The sequence below is a fragment of the Drosophila teissieri genome, chromosome 3R (assembly GCF_016746235.2).
Source record: "Drosophila teissieri strain GT53w chromosome 3R, Prin_Dtei_1.1, whole genome shotgun sequence".
Classification (NCBI taxonomy): Eukaryota; Metazoa; Arthropoda; class Insecta; order Diptera; family Drosophilidae; genus Drosophila; species Drosophila teissieri.
The window spans coordinates 22,890,108-22,906,599 of record NC_053032.1 but is presented as its reverse complement, the minus strand read 5'-3'; the positions used below and the strand labels follow the sequence as shown (position 1 = coordinate 22,906,599).

Sequence of the window (16,492 nt, the reverse complement as noted above, 5' to 3'; positions counted from 1 at the left end):
TCTAATGAATTGAGAAAACGGTGGGCGAGGAAGGGGTGGCCAAGATTTTCAGTCGTAGTAAATGAGTGATACACATTTTATAGACAAACAGAATATCATCTAGACCCCCATTTATCTTTATTGTGCCGTCTGATAACCCAACCTCTTGGCTGCTGTCGCTGCCACTGCTTTTATACCCACTTCAACTTGGGCTGTCCGTCAGTTTTAGTTTGTCGCAGGTTCGGGTATGCCAGATATCTCAAAAGTCAATCTAAGCAATCACTATGAGTTCGGAATCGGGTCAACAGGACGTTGAGTCGAAGCCCAAATCGGTTGGGAGTCCCAGTGCTGGTCACGAGTATGAGGATGTGCTTCAAATAATTGGTAGTGCAAATGTCCTGGAACCCTTGTGTATCCTTATGAAATTGTGTTTTCAATTAAATGTATCGCAGGCTTCGGGCGAGTGCAATGGATCGTCCTTTTGGCCGCAGGACTTCTCCTGATGATGGTCATAAACGAGACCATGGGAATGTCCTACATCACCATAGTATCCCAGTGCGACTTCGAGATGAATTCAATGGATAAGGCGGTTATGAGTGCTGCCAGTTTTATCGGTGAGCTTTCGCCTTTCACATGCACATCACTTAAAGTATTTTAATTAGCATTTGTTAAACCTTATCTTTCACGTTTTCATTGTGGCATATTTCACGTGGGCCTAATCTATTTCACAGGCATATTCTGCTCATCCTACTTTTGGGGTTACCTAAGTGATACTATAGGCCGCAGACCAGTGCTGATCTATACGACGATTGCCGGCAATTTCTTATCCCTATGCTCCACTGTCATTCCGAACTACTGGCTGTATGTCTTTATCCGCTTCGGAGTTGGATTTTTGTAAGTACATTAGTACTTAAGATTTTACAGCATTTTACTAGTATAAAGCGAACAATTCCGAATATAACTGCAATTCCGTTAATTGAAGTGAATATCTAACTACGTTATCTTTTTACCATCGAAAACGAGTGTCTCTCTCTAACAATATTATCAATCCAAACAGCATTGCGGGAGCATCATCAACAACCTATGCGTATCTCGGGGAATTCTTCACTCCCCGTCATCGACCCATCGCCATCAACTACGCCAGTCTCTTCGTGGGAATATCAACCGTCTATGTTCCAGGTAATACCTATTCTGCACTTACTGTTTACTTTGAAGACTAGAGATTGGTCATTGCAGCTACCGCCTGGCTGATACTTTCGATGGACTGGAGTGTTAGTGTAACCGATGGCTTTGCACTGCGCCCTTGGAGATTGCTGACCATCTTTTACTTGCTGCCTGGTGTGGTGGGCACATTGATGTTGTGGTCACTTCCGGAGAGTCCCAAGATCCTAATGTCCTTGCACAAAACCGAAGAGGCTTTCGCGGCCGTCGATTGGATTGCAGTGACGAATTCGGGTAAACACTTGCACGAATTCAAGGTCCATAAACTGAAAACAGAAGATAACGCGAATGGTGAGAATATACTGCTCATATCCAAGTCAGCGTAAGTGTTTATTGCTAAGCAAATAATGAGTTGAGAAACTAACAATTCACTAACAATGTAGATTTACAACAATCAAGAAAATGTGGAAGGAAACTTTGCCGCTTTTGAGGAGGCCTCACTTGCTGAACTTCGTCATCAGCTGTACCATTATGTGTGGTCTATTTTTCAGGTGAGTGATATCCACTTGAGTCCCAGTTTGCTTTCAATAATTAGGCTTAACTTTCGCAAACAGTTCTTCGGGCATGGGACTTTGGTATCCGGAAATTCAAAATCGATTGGGCTCAAATACAGCCGAAGATTCAATGACTGTTTGCCAAGTGATTGATGCGTCAATTGATCAAATGCAAGCGAATGCAACCAATAAAGTGAGTAAAAAGAACATTACTAGGAATTAGATGAGTGAGCAGCTCATAAGTAGGCCACAGTTCCGGCATATTTTTCATACTTTCTCTTGAATGCATATTGCAGGTTTGCGACGACCACATAAACACCAAGAGCTATATAGACACCATCACCTATGGATCGGCCCTAATCGTTGGCTATATCTTGATGGGTCTCATTATCAACACGATTGGGCGCAAGGCCTCGATTTCCATTGGATTGACTTTGGCCGGAGCCTGTGCAATTGCACTGATCTTCATAAAGGACGAGGTGGCTATAGTGGTTTGCTTCTGCTTGTATCTGGTGCTGCCAGGACTGTGTGTCTCCATTCTGAGTGGAGCAGTCGTGGATCTGGTGCCCACCCACCTGCGGGGAAAAGCGGTCTGCATTTGTTTGATGTTGGGTCGCACGGGAAGTGTTTTCGGCAGTAATATCATCGGGGTGCTGCTGGAATCCTACTGCTCTCTTACTTTCGGAGTCTTCTCCGGGTTTGTTCTGGGTAAGAAACCTTATTCAGTAACTGAATGTACCTATGATAGTAATTATTTCCCATTTCCTTTGCAGTATGTGCAAGTCTGACGTTGCTGTTACCAATTTAGGACTTGCCATTTAATTTTAAGTAGCTAAGTTTAGTTTAAGTACCACAATAAATTAAAATGATTAAGGAAAACATTTATTTGTTTAGTAGCTTAGCATTAAAAACGAGTGAAGTAAGTATGGTTACCATCCTATGTTGTCTAGACTTTAATTAACTGCCACAATTCTTTAGGCCAGTTTATGCTATAACCTTGTTTTCTAAGAAATACAATAAAAAAGAGACTGCCACTCCCCCTAGAAAACCGGACAAAAGTCAAAACCACATGTTACAATGGAAATTCACTCGGAGCAAACTCGAAGAATCTGTAGCTTTTGGTTTGCTGAGAGAATATATGTATATTCTTTTATTCCGAAAATATCCAAATAATTTTCATTTAGTTCGAAGTATTATTCAATTTCAATGAGTGTTTTTATGCTTAGATAGCAAGATGAAGATGAACTACCCCCACTGCATTTGGCATCGTATTTTCTCAACCAGTTTGCATATAAAATCGAATTCATTGATGTGCCTGAGAGATCTCAGCAAAATGTTTAATTTGAATCAAAATCACAAATGCCTTAATCTCAAAACTGGTTTGCGGTTCACATGTCGCTCATTTGTTCTACAGGGGGTTATTAGAATACAATGCTTAAAAGCAAGTGTTGCACTAACTGACTGACCAGTCGCCAGCAATCTCAGGTATGTCAAGATGCACAGCTCACTGGAGAGCAATACCCTCGGTCCCAATGTCTGGGACTACGACATGGTACTGGAGAAGATAGGTAACTAGCTCAAATCAATTGTCGTACTTCAATCTGATGCTATTATTTGGGACCTAGGCTATGGCAAAACGCAGTGGGTGCTGCTGCTCGTCAGCGGACTGCTGACAATCACATCCGTTGCAGCCCAACAAGCCATGAGTATCATTGTCATCGCCTCGCAGTGCGAGTTCGAAACCACACAGGCGGAGAAGGGCGTGATGATGGCGGCTAGTGTTACAGGTGAGATATAACGATGTGAGTGTAGAGATCACAATGGAAATGTGTGTGCACAGGTATCTTCCTATCGACCTACATATGGGGTTACATCAGCGATGATATAGGGCGCCGCAGGGTTCTACTTTATGGCAACTTCGCTAGCAATGCCCTGCAGTTCGTGCTAATGTTCGTCACCAGCGTGTGGCTATTTAACATTATAAACCTTCTCGTTGGAATTAGGTGAGTACGAACTAAAACGTAATTTATTGCACAAATCTTTGACTCTTCCATGTTGGAATTCTCACATTCGATTGTCATATGAATACAGTGTCGGCGCGGTGTCAGCAGCACTCTATGCATATCTAAGTGAATTCAATATACCACGACATCGCGCCGTGGCGATTAACTATTCGACAATGTTTGTCAGTGTTACGGCAATATATGTTCCAGGTATGCATACTTATGGATACAATAGTTTTATTAACTGAAAACTAAAACCTTACAGCAACTGCTTGGTTGGTTCTCTCCTCGAACTGGGCCATCACCATCGGAGATTTTGTGTTTCGGCCATGGCGTTTGCTGTTGCTAGTTAGCCTGCTACCAGGATTTATTGGCGGCTTGATATTACTTTATTATCCCGAAAGCCCCAAGTTCCTGCTGTCCCAAGAAAAGAACAGCGAAGCAATTGAAGCCGTGGCTTGGATCAGTAAATTCAACAGGGGAAAATCCATACATCAAGTTCTGAACTGCGATGAATTTACACTGAAGTCCGAGGATCCAGTTGGCGAAAACTTGTTGGCCGAAAGTCAAGGATGTGGTATATTATCCAAAATATGCAGAGCTACCATTCCACTTTTCCATAAACCCCATGGATTTAATTTTATTCTGTGTAACTTGGCTCTTTTCGGAATGTTTTTCGGGTAATCTTTAATGGTGTTAGACTTTCGGTAGCTCCTTAACCTTATGAATATTTTTTTGTAGTTCAAATGGAATGCAGCTTTGGTTTCCCGAAATTGTAAATCGTTCATCGGGTGCCGAAAATAATTCTTCTACAGTATGCGAAATTCTTAGCGTACCCGTAGAACAACCCAACGTAACAGAAACTTTGGTGAATATGGAAATATTTTAAAATTAGGTCCCTCATCTTAATACCAACTTTTTATTTTAGGACTGCACCGATCCTATTAGTAGCAAAACCTATATAGACAACCTCGTTGTAGGTTTCGCATTTCTGATTGGATTCTCAATTCAAGGACTGATACTCAATCCTTTGGGTCGCAAAAACGTACTTTTAGCTGCCCTAGGCGTTGCAACATTAAGTGGAGTCCTTTTGCACTTCATGGAAAGTCCCACAGGAGTCCTTGTTCTCTTCTGCCTTTACATACTTCTGCCTGGACTTTCGATTTCAATTATGATTGGCGCCATTGTTGATTTGGTACCTACACATTTGAGGTAAATGTTGAATGCTCTCATTTATGTTGAAATAACTATATATCCTTTTCCGATCAGGTCCAAGGCAGTTAGCTTCTGCATGTCTCTGGGAAGACTTGGGATCATTGCAGCTACGAACTTAATGGGAGTTATGCTGCAACCTTACTGCAACACAACATTTGCCATGTTTACATGCACTCTAATTGGTAAGTTATTCAAGTACTTAAATAACTTAAACTGTCTTTATTTCCTTTAATTTCAGTGTGCATTGTTATCGTTCATTACCTACCGATTCGGAACTCAGCTTAATTGATTGTTCATTTTTGTATTTGTATATTTTTCTTCTTTAATGTTTATTATTAAATTTTTACATAAATACTTGAGCTTTTTTATTATAACTTACAATGGTGACCTCACTTTAAGTTTAAAAAGTCGTTACTATCCACACAAACGCTCACATATCGATAACAAAACTGAGCTAGGGGCAAGAATACCCCAACTGAAATGCATGTTCTCACGATACCTTTGATGATATCGATAACCTGCGCCACATAATATTGATAATATACAATACTTTGCAACTTTTCCGCCGGCAATTTTCCCAGAACGTCCGGATTATGGCGCCTCCGGCTGCGCGCGCCCGCTACATAGCCAACAAGGCGGACAACCAGATTCTCTCAAAGAAGCCGCCCAAAAGACCAGGCCTGAATGGCAACAACAAGGCCAAGGAAGCCGCACCGGCCGGCAAAAAGAAGGATAAGGATGCCAAAAAGCGGTAAGTATTGGTCTGCATATCCTGACTCCAACTAATCGCGTTTAATTCTCCGCCGCAGCAAACAACCTAGTAGTGGTGTCCAGGAGAAGGGGATTCCCAATCCCATAATGCCCAGTGTTCAGACCGCCTTCAAAACCTTCGTGAGTGCCCGCTTGTGCAGCGCCATTTGGGCGTACATAGCCGACTGCGACGAAACTTTCAACTACTGGGAGCCGCTGCACTACATCATCAATGGCCATGGCCTCCAGACGTGGGAGTACAGCCCGCAGTTTGGACTCCGCTCGTACACGTACCTCTTGCTGCAGGGCGTGCCCGGATACCTTTACCAAAAGTTGTTCAATCCCAGTCCCATTCTCATCTTCTACATGGTGAGATGTATGTTGGGTTTCGGTTGTGCCGTGATGGAGCGATATATGTACAAGTAAGCATTGCATTAGTACCATAACCTGCGCGGAATTCAATTATTTATTAAACTTTATTTTAGGTCCATTTGCCAGGAGTTTGGAATTCACATCGGTCGTCTGTGGCTGATATTCCAGCTCTTTAGTGTGGGCATGTTTGTGTCCAGCACCGCTCTACTGCCCTCCTCCTTTTCCATGTACTTCGGTTGTGCTGCCCTAGCCGCCTGGTGGCAACAAAACTACTGTTTTGCCATATTCCTGACAGCAATATCCGCTTTGCTGGGTTGGCCATTTGCTGCGCTTATTGGCATTCCGCTGGTGCTGGAGATGCTGCTTAGACAGCGGGATTGGAAGACCTTTGTTCAGTGGACCCTGATATCGGGCGCTACGGTTGCCATTCCCATGATTGCCATTGATACCAGCTACTTTGGCAAACTGACATTTGCTCCTTTAAATATTGTTTGGTACAATGTGTTCACCAGCCACGGACCAAACATATTTGGCACGGAACCACTAAGTTACTACATCATCAATGGTTTCCTTAACTTCAATATTATTTGGGTAAGCTATTGTATCTATTAACCTTTTGATTTTATTAAAACTTTTTCCCTTGTAGCTCCTGGCACTTCAACTACCCATAATGCTGGTCATGGACTATTTGATTGTACCAGCCAAATCAAAGTCGACGTTAAATTTCCCCCACTACATCTCGCTGGCTCCTCTGTACCTGTGGCTTCTCGTCTTCTTTGCCCAACCGCATAAGGAAGAGCGCTTTCTGTTTCCCGTATATCCTCTAATCTCGCTTTGTGGAGCCATCACTGTGGATGTGTATCAGCGTATTTTCTTCCGCTTCAAATCGCTGGTATTCAAAATTAAGGCGGGCGTTCACTATCTGGACCACAGCATGTTCATTGCCATTCTGGTAATGGTGACCAGCACATTGTTAGGACTTTCCAGAGTGTTTGCCCTGTACAGGAACTACCACGCTCCGATGGATTTGATGCTGGAGCTGAACCAGTTTAAGGCGACTCCACAGTACGACCCGGATGTGATATACAACGTGTGCATTGGCAAAGACTGGCATCGATATCCGGGCAGCTTCTTCTTTCCCGCCAAAAACTTCCGGCTTCGTTTTCTGAAGTCCGAGTTCCGGGGCATGCTCCCTGCGTACTATGACGAAGGCCAAAATGCTACTAAAGTAGTGCAACCGTATTTTAACGATCTCAACCAGGAAAATGAACACATGTACTTTGATTACGACCGTTGCGATTTCCTTGTCGATTTTGATGAAGGAAAGTATACGGCTCTGGAACCCAACTATTCGAAACGATCCAAAGATTGGTCGGTGATGAAGAGCCTGCCCTTCCTCATTCCGGAGAAGTCGCACAAGGTGTTGCGAGCCTTCTATGTGCCATTCCTGACCGACAATCACATTCAGTACGGAGACTTCAACCTGCTCAAGCGAAAGACGAAACGAAATGGCAGGTAAAGGCAGGCCCAGATAGAAGGAGTCTGGAGTCATGCCACTAAAACTGCAATGTATCCTTAGCATACGGGGTGGCTCTCTCTCTCTTTTCATACAAAAAACGCATTAATCCTAAAAAAATTCCAGGCAATTATGCTTAAGAAACTATAGCTTCAATTCATATTGAATTTATAGTGATTTTCAAGTATCTTTGTACCCCTGAGAGCTCTTTTCTGTATTCCACTTAATCTTTCTTACCCAGCATTGAATTCGTAATACCCTAGTATGTGTTCTAAGTCAGTGAAACGTTTTTAATTCTAGTTATTTTTGTTTTGTCCATGCCAAAGTTGTGAAGATCACCAGAATCGAAGTAGAACATAAGCGTCAAGAATATAAACAACGAGATTCGTAAGGTAAACTGTTTGCATGGAAGGGGCCAACATGCTTGAATAGTCGAAAACTTTATTTGGACGCATCCTCTTACAATCTGGGAAGCAAAACTTTACAATGGAAATCGCTTGGACTTAGTCTAGATCTGGTGCCGAGTCTGTTTACAATGCTATATTTGGTCTACTCAATGTACATACACGTGTGCGGGGCCTAAACCTAATCCTAAACTGACTTAGCAGCGATATTTACAAGCTCTCCGGGAGCAACTGGCTCCCCTCCTGCGCTCTAAAAGTAGACCGTCAAGTTGTTCTCCGAGGAGCTCATGGCATCGGTGGCGGATAGCAGATTGGAGCCCACATTGGCGGGCGTAGTGCTGATGGTGGTGCCCCCGCCGCTTGACGCTCCCGTGGCTGCCACTTTCCGGTTGTTGTTCTCCGTCTGCAGGGAGTCGTGCTCGATCTCATCCTCCTCGAAGAGCTGGCCGTTGGCGGAGGCGCGCGACACTATGCCTGGCAAGAAGACTTTTAATAGTGAATGTGTCGGGTGAGAATGGGGGCAGAATGTTGGGAAGGATCAAAGATGCCAATCTAGTTTATTAATTTCTTAATTTCTACGATATTAGTTTTGATTTTTCTTTGGAATTTTAATGAACTAAGCTATCGACTGGCACCCTTGGTAGTGATAATGATTGACTGGCACTTACTGCGCACTGTGGCCGCATAGCTCTCCCGCTGACGCTCCCGATCCCGCTCCCTCTCTCGTTCCCGCTCCAACAGGGCGGCGGAACTACCGAGGGCCATGCTACTGCTGGCTCCACTGGCCACGTGATGCAGGCCATTGTTCATCGGATTGGCCATGGTGATGTTACCGCCGTGCTTCATGTGCAGCACGGAGACTCCGCCGCTCGTTACGCTGGCTCCATTGCCGTTGCCATTCCCCGCCAGCTTTTCGTGGGTAACCAGATTGGCAGACGACACGCTGCTGTGCGCCTGGCTGTGCACCCGATTCCGCCCGAGTCCCAATCCGCTGGACGCACTCTTGCCTTGCTTCTTCGATCGCACAATGTAGCAGCTGAGCGCCACGATGATCATCAGAAAGAGGCCCACAATCATGCCGAACATGCCCAACATGTTGCTGTTCCATCCGGACCGAGCCAGCGTCAGACCCTCCATGGTGACACTCACCGGTACGGAAGTGCTCCTGGGTGGCACGCCCGTGTCCGTGGCGATGGCTATCAGATGGACCGTGGACTCGTTGAGGCTCTGCAGTTGCTCCGGTCGCATGTAGATGTTTCCAGTGGAATCAATTTCGAACAGTCCAGCGTGCTGGCCACGCAACGAGAGTTCCAGTTTGTCGTTGCGATCCCCGTCAGCTGCCTCCACCTTGCCGATCAGCACGCCCTCGAAGGAATCCGCGCGGGATTGCAGGGCCTGCTGAAGAGGAGAAATTGTAAAGGTAAGATTAGGAAGTAAGAGAACGCTTCTCAAACACTTACGCTCTTGGGCACCATGAACTCGTAGTGCGTTTCACGGAACCGAGGCTCCCAGTCATTCACGTCAATTACCTCCAGTGTAAGTTCCGCGGTGCTGTTGGTCATGCCATCGGTGGCTAGCACCTGGAACTCGTGCTTGGTCATCTTCTCGTAGTCGAGTGGCTTGGCCAGCACAAGTTCTCCCAGCGATCCTACGCTGAAGAACTGGGAATTCACCGGATCGGGAATGATGTACTTGAGGTGTTTGCCGGGCTTGTTGGTGGGCAGTGCTAGAATCCGATTGCCCACTGCCGTGTCCTCGCGAATGCGCATCACGAATCTCTTCTGGACGAAGGCCAGAGTGCTCAAGTCACTGTGACTGCCAGGTCGCGTCAACTGGACAGTGGTCAAGGCATAACGGTCTGGATTGTCGATCTGCGTGGCCTTCACCACCAACGTGGCTCCATTGGCCACATCCGCATAGCCAATGGGTGTTAGCAGGCTAATTGCGCCATTGTGCGGATGGATGCGGAAGTACTTGGCATCCTGCGACTGGACTATCGTGTACTGAATGGGCGCACAAATGCCCTCGTCCTGATCCACCGCCTTCAGTGGCTCCGGCCGCATGCGCAGCTCACCCGGCCTACCATCCGCTGGTATCTCAGCGCTGTAGGACTCCCGCTGGAACTTTGGGTTCTGGTCATCCGCATCCGTGATGACCACCCGCAGCAGCGTGTCCGAGTGACGCGGCGGTGTCCCCTGATCCTGTGCCCTCAGCTTCACCGTGAAGTTCTGCAGTTGCTCGTAGTCGAGGGCCTTCTTTAGCACCAGCGTACCTTCCAGGGGATTGAGGAACTGCACGTACTCCGAGTACGGTCCTGGCAGCACCTGGTACTCCACCGTAGAGAAGGGACCCGGCTGGTCGGCGTCCTCGGCACGGGCTCCCTGCAGGATTCTAGTGCCCGGGACGGTCACCTCCGAAAGGGTTAAAGTGTAGGGCGTTCCGATCCATTGGGGCGCATTGTCATTCACATCAGTTACTCGCACATTCACGGGAATGACGAAGCTCTGTGGAGAAATTGATTGAGGTGAAAATTAAGCAAGGCATGTTTGCACTCAGAAAAATTACAAATTCTTTTACTCTTTGAAATTGAAAACCAAAATCATCGTATTAAGTACTTACTCATTTTATGTTATAAGGAATTTTGAGTAGTAGTTCAATTTTTGTATTTCATTACTCATTTTATCAAACAAGTTCCCCCTTTTCTGCCTGTGTAGAACAACCCATTTTCGAGTGTGTGCACTTCAAGACAAACACCTCACTTTTAGCACATGTGCTGGTCACTGACCTCGCAGGAGTTCAAAGCCCAAGCACGCCGCCGAATGTCCTGCATACATTTGCATGTTTAGCGGACCTCGCTCCCCAAACCAGGACATCCCCGGCACCTTCAACCCCCCAGCTAGATTTCTACCCGCAAACGGAAGCCTTAATGGCTAATTTATGGCCACGAAGTTGGGGCTAACCGCAGGCGCCAAAGGGGTTGACTGCCAGAAGGATTCTCGTGTGCCTGCAGGACCTGGAAACCAGTGGTGGCTAGACCACAGTCTGCGATCTCAAGATGATCCGTCGAGTGGCAAAAGGTGTGTTAAAACCTATTTGATGACAAATTTAAGTAGTGGCTCCACCGGAAATCGCCTGATATGCATTAGAAATGGAAGCATTGTTAATCTATAGCAAATCTTGATCCCACCTTCGATGGCTCCTTTACTTCTAAATGGACTTGCAGCAGTAGTTGCCGGTGAAGTAGGAACTAGCGCTTTGTTGATTCTAAAATTGAAATGGGCGTTGTGTCTGGCAAGTTTTCAATTGTTTATAGAGTGCCTCGAATAGCCGCAACGCGGGGAATCGTGTTTACCGAAATTTAACAAAGCTTAGCTAGCCCAGGGGAACACGCACCTTCTCCTGGGGGAGGCATAGAGGCATGGAGGCATGGGTTCAAGAAGGTGGCCACTTGCTCTATATAGGTTAATTGGTTGCCCATTGAATGGCACGAACGAGTGGCTCACAGGTGCGGAATGCGATTCTGAAGTGGCCGACAGGAAGAGCTCCAAGGAAATGTGTTCGATGTGGGTCAACGACCAGGACGTCTGATTAATTGCGGCGTTAGCCTGATCGACAAGTCCTTAGCCACCACTTTCTGTGGTTTAATTCGACTGGCCGGCTATATGGTTTCCCATTATTATTGCCCTAACTAATTCCCATTCACCCCGGTTTCTTGCGGTTTTCTCTTAAGGAAAGACCATTAGCATATATCACTGGGAGAGAGGGATGAAATGCTTACCGGATCCGTGGAATGCCGTCGTATGCAGATCACATTCACGTAGATGGACGAAGGTCCTCTCACGCCCTCCTTGTCCAGCTCCACCGATAGCGCTAGCTCCTTGGTGCCAGGATGAATCTCGACGGGAGCATTCTTCTCTCTCAATGAAAGGTTGATGTCGCCCGTTTCCGCATTGGCATCGCCGTTGATCCGCAGCTTGCCGATGATGGAGCCCACCGCCAGATCCTCGGTGGCAAGAAAACTCTCCGCGGAACCTCCGCCCTCCAGATAGCAACGTGAGTCCAGAATGGCACCCAGAGTAGCTGCAAAGTGAGGGAAATTGTATGTTAGTAAACATCCATAGTATCTAGTATCTGTGACCTAAAAAGTGGTGTAAGAAATACCATGTTCGAGTATCGGTCTGCAAATTGGACTCTCTCCCTTTCAGGCTTACTTTCGAGGTCCATCTAGATAATTGCAAATTAAAAGTAAATTGCAGCGACAGGCAGAGGAAGCCACCACATGGATGGACCGGACGGTCCAGTGTTTGTGTTCCAGTGAGCCCACCTGTCCGAATCACCAGACATGTTTGCTCGTACCTCGGATACGCTCTACTAAGCTTCCGTTTTCTTTCATTTCGAGTGCTGCAATTTTGGGCCACAGCTGCAGAGGCGAAGAGCAACCACCACCGTGGGTCCCAGTGGATGGATATCCATGTGGGTAACTGGCCACATGGAACCACTCTTTGGCCGCTTCGCAGCTGATTTGCGTTTCCGGACAAGCTCTGATATCTAATTGTGTTAGTGTGCAATGGTTAAACTTGGGATGGTCATGCAAATGGATGCAAACACTTGCGCTCCTCGTATGCAAATCGGTACAAGTTCATTCGGAAAAAGCTAAAAGAAAGTCTCTAATTTTCGGCCCATTTTCCTAACTACGCATTGGTGTATCTTAAATGACATATTTATATGGCAGTTAAGGTTCCAAACCACAACCAATTACTCAACTCCCATGGCAGCGTGACATAACACCTTTTTTGGGCAGTGCAATTACAAACTCTTGCAAGTATCTCCCCTGAAAGGTTCCGGTTTCTGCCTCCAACCCCTTGACCAGCTTAAGAACAAGTTCTAACTATGTGTTAACAGTATAACTTCAGTTAGTATCTTTTCTGTTTTTAATATGGTTCTGGTAAACGGTTGTCGGTTTACAAACGACTTGGAATGACCCTGGCTGGGGGTCGCCAGTCATCTCCGGCGGGATTTTCTCCACGCGAGATACGGATACAACTGAGATGTGGCAGAGTGAAATCTTCTGGCAGTGTTTTCAAGATCTTCGTTGTAGGTTAATTGTTGTGACATTGGGCAATGCACATGGCAATGAAGAGCTCCGTTCGTGGACTTTCTTCGACAGTTAAAGTGTGTTTTGAAAATTAGTCTAATTGCTGCGGATTTATTACAAAATCTCTCAGATGTGTGCTGATAGCTCACGTACACTCGATGTACATGCACTACTTTCTGGAGAAAATGGAAAGTTTTACAATCGTAATCTGCAATCGGGACTACGCACTGGAATCCATCCCGCGAAGAAATTGCCCAACTATCCTACTAATTAGTAAACGAATGCATGTATGCAATCCGCTTTATTTAAAAACCAAGACTAATTAGAGTCATTGGATTCCAAAACCCATCCATAAGCCGCAAATACCTGAAGCGTAAATCCGCGAAGCTTCACCCAAATGGAGTGGAGATTAAATAGCGAACCAAAACCCACCTAAAGATTACATAAGTTCTACTTTTATTTTTTTGCCAACTGGGAGAGTGTAAGACAAATGAAAGTGAGTTGGCGGCTGAACAAATTTGGCCAAAATACGTGAATGTGCATATGGGATATGGATGTGGATGTGGATGGGGATGGAGATGGGGATGTGGTGGAGAAAAGTTTCAACAATCAAAAAGTTCAGAAAACAAATTTTCATTCGGTTTGTTTTGGTTGCTTTTGATAAAACAACAGCATGAAAGCCCAAAAAGAGAAAAAGTGTCCGTTCAGCTTGGTGATTTTCATGAAAACGCCAACGAAACGACAAACTCCTCGGTCTGGGCCACTGACTTTGGCCAAAGCTATATCGTTATATATGTAGCTATATAGGTAGAGGTATAGGTATAGGGCTTTTAGTTTTTGGAATTCCGATTCCAAACAGCAACTTGTGGCTCCATGCCTGATGCGAGTTCTGTCTGGTTAAACATCGTAAGCATCGACATAAGTATTTCACAATCAATTTTGTGGCACAGGTCAAGCCATGTTAGCTTCAAGTATGGCAAACCCGTTAAGGAAGAACTTGAACTGTGACAGAGCCATTAAGACACATTCGTCGGAATATATATATATGCATATTCTATGCCCAAGTGGAGTAACGATAGCACTCGAGTATGACAATGTAATGAACCGAAATTATTGCGCCAAATGGAACTTGAAACTGGAGCAACTTCATGACCACAATCGGCCTGCGTATCCATATCCAGAAAAGGTAAACCATTTGACAGCTGCCCCATGGGGCCGGATTTCGATGAGGCATGGGGCATGGGGCATGTAAACTTGGGGATTTGGGGGTGGGCAAAACCCCAGTAAACCCCAGTCAGTTAAAAACTTGTATCCGTCATAAATCGTTGGACCAGAACGACGTTGACGTCTCCGTTTGTTTTCTTCGCCGACTTTCCTCTTTGGCTTATCGAGGAGTCTCGCTAGGAATTTCACTATTTTTCAGTTTTTACTTTTCGAGGGTTACATGCGGTTAATTGCTTTGTTTGTTTTCGATTATCAAAGACGACACTTGGAGCCACAGTTACCAAACCAACATTCCGACATTGTTAAGATACTGTATCTACAAAGCTGACGAATTTCTTATGACTACATAAAAGTACCAAACTTAAATATGTTATGGGACTCACCTTTATTAAACCAGCAGAAAGCGCAGATCGCATAGCATATCCATTGGTGATTTATCCGCATTTTGTACAGCGATTTTATACAGGATCAGCAATTAAGTTAGTTGATAGTATCTCAGCTTTTCAGAGCCACACAACACTGCCACACAAATCATGAAAATAAGATTCAACTCAGTCACTTCACGCGATGTTCTTTAACACTTTCCATACTCCATTTGTAATGCTCTTGTTTCTTACTTAAGCAATAACTTTGCGTTTATCTGCGATGTGCCATAAACGTTCGCAAATTGAATTTATGTGCAACTTTTCCTTTGTTTAGCCCTGTAATTGGCAAAATGGCAATTTGAAATGGATAATGTCTTCTAGAGACTTCTAGATTATTACAAGATTATTAGATAGACAAAACACTCTGGCACAGAAACCAAAGCAACTGGAACATTAGCACCCAACCTTATAGCAACTGAAAGTTGTTCTTCATCTTTAGCATACACCTCCCAACCCGAGCGCTTCCTTTGCCCCATTGTCTTCTGGTTGTGGGGCAAATGTCGCACACATGTCACCTCCAAGTGGCGCGTTTGGAGGTGGATGTCGGCGGTTGGGTCGCTTGCTCGGTTGCCACATTGTTGTCACCAACGGAATTGGCGGCATTCTATTCCGCTAGAAACTCCAAGAATAACACAAGCGAACAGGGGATGATTCTTTTCCAAGACCGAAGCTTAGAATACTCTATCGAATCAGAAACTTTTTTTTAAAATATGTAACTTTATTCATCAATTTTCCCTACTATAGCTATCCGAACTTTAACAACCTTATATATTCCATCTACCTTGACAGTCATATAGCTAAAACTAGAAAATATGCAGCAATCTTAAACTTTAAACTACAAATCCTGAGATAATGTAGATCAAGTTCTTTCATATAAAATGGGTATGTAGATCGGTCTAGCATACCTTTATGGATTCAAAGAGTATATAGACAACAGCAGCCACTGAAGACTGTGGCAATGTTTTTGTTTTTGTTGTTGTTTCCTTGGTTCCGGTATTTTTGAGCCAGTGGAAGAATTCCAAACGCCCGTTTACGTTTACACGGCCCAAAGGAGCTTCCTCCTGGCCAGGATTTATGGCATACAACAGCAGGTGGGTGGGTGGATGGGTGTTTGGCTGAGGAAAGTGCAGGGAGTGGGAGGCGTGTTGCATCGCCTGATGGCTGAATCCGGAGGTTGGGGGGGACAGACAAACATTTGCATACAAATCGGCCGCTGGCCGTTGGCCGAATGGCGAAAATGAAAACGCAAACGCTTTTTTGACCGGAAACCCGCGGAAGCGCACAAAAAAGTCATTCACCTGTGTAAAAACGGTTACATTTTCCAATATTCGCCTGGGCCGCAGACTGTGAACTTGTTTTCCCCAGGGGATTTTTTTTTATTTTATTAAACTGGTAAACTGATTTATGGCACAAGGCAGATTTAATTGGGGACAAAAAATGAGTTCCGGTAATGACTGCAAGCTGCGTTGTTCAAATAAGATGAAAAGGAAAGTACTTCAATAAAGGTGTTAACTTGAAAACATTTCCCAACAATAAACCAATATTTACACTTTTTTGGAAAACTGATTTTGAGTTCACTTAAAAAGCATAGTAAAGTCTAATGTTTATAGAAACTCATCAACAACTGAGCTGCTCAGTATATCCTTAAGGTAGATATTCTTTAAAATGCAAATCCTTTTCCACATGACTGATGATTTTGAAACATTGAACTATTTGCTTCACAGTATTTTATGCTTTACAAACACGCACTTAATCCTTTTGGGCGTTTTCTTCCAGGTGCACTTAGTGTACGTT

General features: G+C 44.9%; 4 protein-coding genes across 6 annotated transcripts; 3 read left to right on the top strand and 1 right to left on the bottom strand.

The window, feature by feature from the left end:
• The first annotated feature begins 214 nt into the window (after positions 1-214).
• On the top strand, positions 215-2,569 carry LOC122621378 (synaptic vesicle glycoprotein 2B). Its single transcript, XM_043799223.1, has 9 exons — positions 215-363; positions 432-593; positions 711-873; positions 1,037-1,158; positions 1,216-1,522; positions 1,584-1,691; positions 1,755-1,887; positions 1,991-2,402; positions 2,468-2,569. Exons 1-9 carry the CDS (start codon positions 264-266, stop codon positions 2,500-2,502), a joined length of 1,542 nt encoding a protein of 513 aa, XP_043655158.1. The 5' UTR covers positions 215-263; the 3' UTR covers positions 2,503-2,569.
• Positions 2,570-3,161: 592 nt separating this feature from the next.
• Positions 3,162-5,286, top strand: LOC122621273 (synaptic vesicle glycoprotein 2C). Its single transcript, XM_043799091.1, has 9 exons — positions 3,162-3,262; positions 3,320-3,481; positions 3,535-3,697; positions 3,786-3,907; positions 3,963-4,377; positions 4,439-4,565; positions 4,626-4,909; positions 4,967-5,094; positions 5,151-5,286. Exons 1-9 carry the CDS (start codon positions 3,190-3,192, stop codon positions 5,195-5,197), a joined length of 1,521 nt encoding a protein of 506 aa, XP_043655026.1. The 5' UTR covers positions 3,162-3,189; the 3' UTR covers positions 5,198-5,286.
• Positions 5,287-5,427: 141 nt separating this feature from the next.
• LOC122620355 (alpha-1,2-mannosyltransferase ALG9) lies at positions 5,428-7,941 on the top strand. Its single transcript, XM_043797782.1, has 4 exons — positions 5,428-5,663; positions 5,722-6,084; positions 6,148-6,625; positions 6,681-7,941. The coding sequence occupies exons 1-4, from the start codon at positions 5,506-5,508 to the stop codon at positions 7,551-7,553; spliced, it is 1,872 nt and encodes a 623-aa protein (XP_043653717.1). The 5' UTR covers positions 5,428-5,505; the 3' UTR covers positions 7,554-7,941.
• Positions 7,942-8,128: 187 nt separating this feature from the next.
• LOC122621229 (protocadherin-16) lies at positions 8,129-14,764 on the bottom strand. 3 transcript variants are annotated; one of them, XM_043799026.1, is made up of 5 exons: positions 14,657-14,764; positions 11,733-12,034; positions 9,415-10,458; positions 8,623-9,352; positions 8,129-8,428 (listed from the first exon to the last, which is right to left on the bottom strand). In XM_043799026.1, the coding sequence occupies exons 1-5, from the start codon at positions 14,715-14,717 to the stop codon at positions 8,205-8,207; spliced, it is 2,361 nt and encodes a 786-aa protein (XP_043654961.1). In that variant the 5' UTR covers positions 14,718-14,764; the 3' UTR covers positions 8,129-8,204. The 3 variants fall into 3 exon arrangements, with proteins under 3 accessions (XP_043654961.1, XP_043654963.1, XP_043654962.1); XM_043799028.1 differs by having other exon boundaries at positions 8,129-8,440; positions 8,623-9,349; XM_043799027.1 differs by having other exon boundaries at positions 8,623-9,349.
• Positions 14,765-16,492: the final 1,728 nt, after the last annotated feature.

Excerpts from the sequence above, each read along its gene's own strand:
- LOC122621229 (XM_043799028.1), bottom strand. The coding sequence starts at position 14,717 with ATGCGGATAAATCACCAATGGATATGCTATGCGATCTGCGCTTTCTGC. Across the intron at positions 12,035-14,656 it reads TTTCTGCTGGTTTAATAAAG|CTACTCTGGGTGCCATTCTG; the intron begins GTGAGTCCCATA and ends CTCACTTTGCAG. Across the intron at positions 10,459-11,732 it reads GACGGCATTCCACGGATCCG|AGCTTCGTCATTCCCGTGAA; the intron begins GTAAGCATTTCA and ends ATTTCTCCACAG.
- LOC122621378 (XM_043799223.1), top strand. The coding sequence starts at position 264 with ATGAGTTCGGAATCGGGTCAACAGGACGTTGAGTCGAAGCCCAAATCG. Across the intron at positions 364-431 it reads GGATGTGCTTCAAATAATTG|GCTTCGGGCGAGTGCAATGG; the intron begins GTAGTGCAAATG and ends AATGTATCGCAG. Across the intron at positions 1,692-1,754 it reads ATGTGTGGTCTATTTTTCAG|TTCTTCGGGCATGGGACTTT; the intron begins GTGAGTGATATC and ends TTTCGCAAACAG.
- LOC122620355 (XM_043797782.1), top strand. The coding sequence starts at position 5,506 with ATGGCGCCTCCGGCTGCGCGCGCCCGCTACATAGCCAACAAGGCGGAC. Across the intron at positions 6,085-6,147 it reads ATGGAGCGATATATGTACAA|GTCCATTTGCCAGGAGTTTG; the intron begins GTAAGCATTGCA and ends ACTTTATTTTAG. Across the intron at positions 6,626-6,680 it reads TTAACTTCAATATTATTTGG|CTCCTGGCACTTCAACTACC; the intron begins GTAAGCTATTGT and ends TTTCCCTTGTAG.
- LOC122621273 (XM_043799091.1), top strand. The coding sequence starts at position 3,190 with ATGCACAGCTCACTGGAGAGCAATACCCTCGGTCCCAATGTCTGGGAC. Across the intron at positions 3,263-3,319 it reads CATGGTACTGGAGAAGATAG|GCTATGGCAAAACGCAGTGG; the intron begins GTAACTAGCTCA and ends TTTGGGACCTAG. Across the intron at positions 4,566-4,625 it reads CCAACGTAACAGAAACTTTG|GACTGCACCGATCCTATTAG; the intron begins GTGAATATGGAA and ends TTTTTATTTTAG.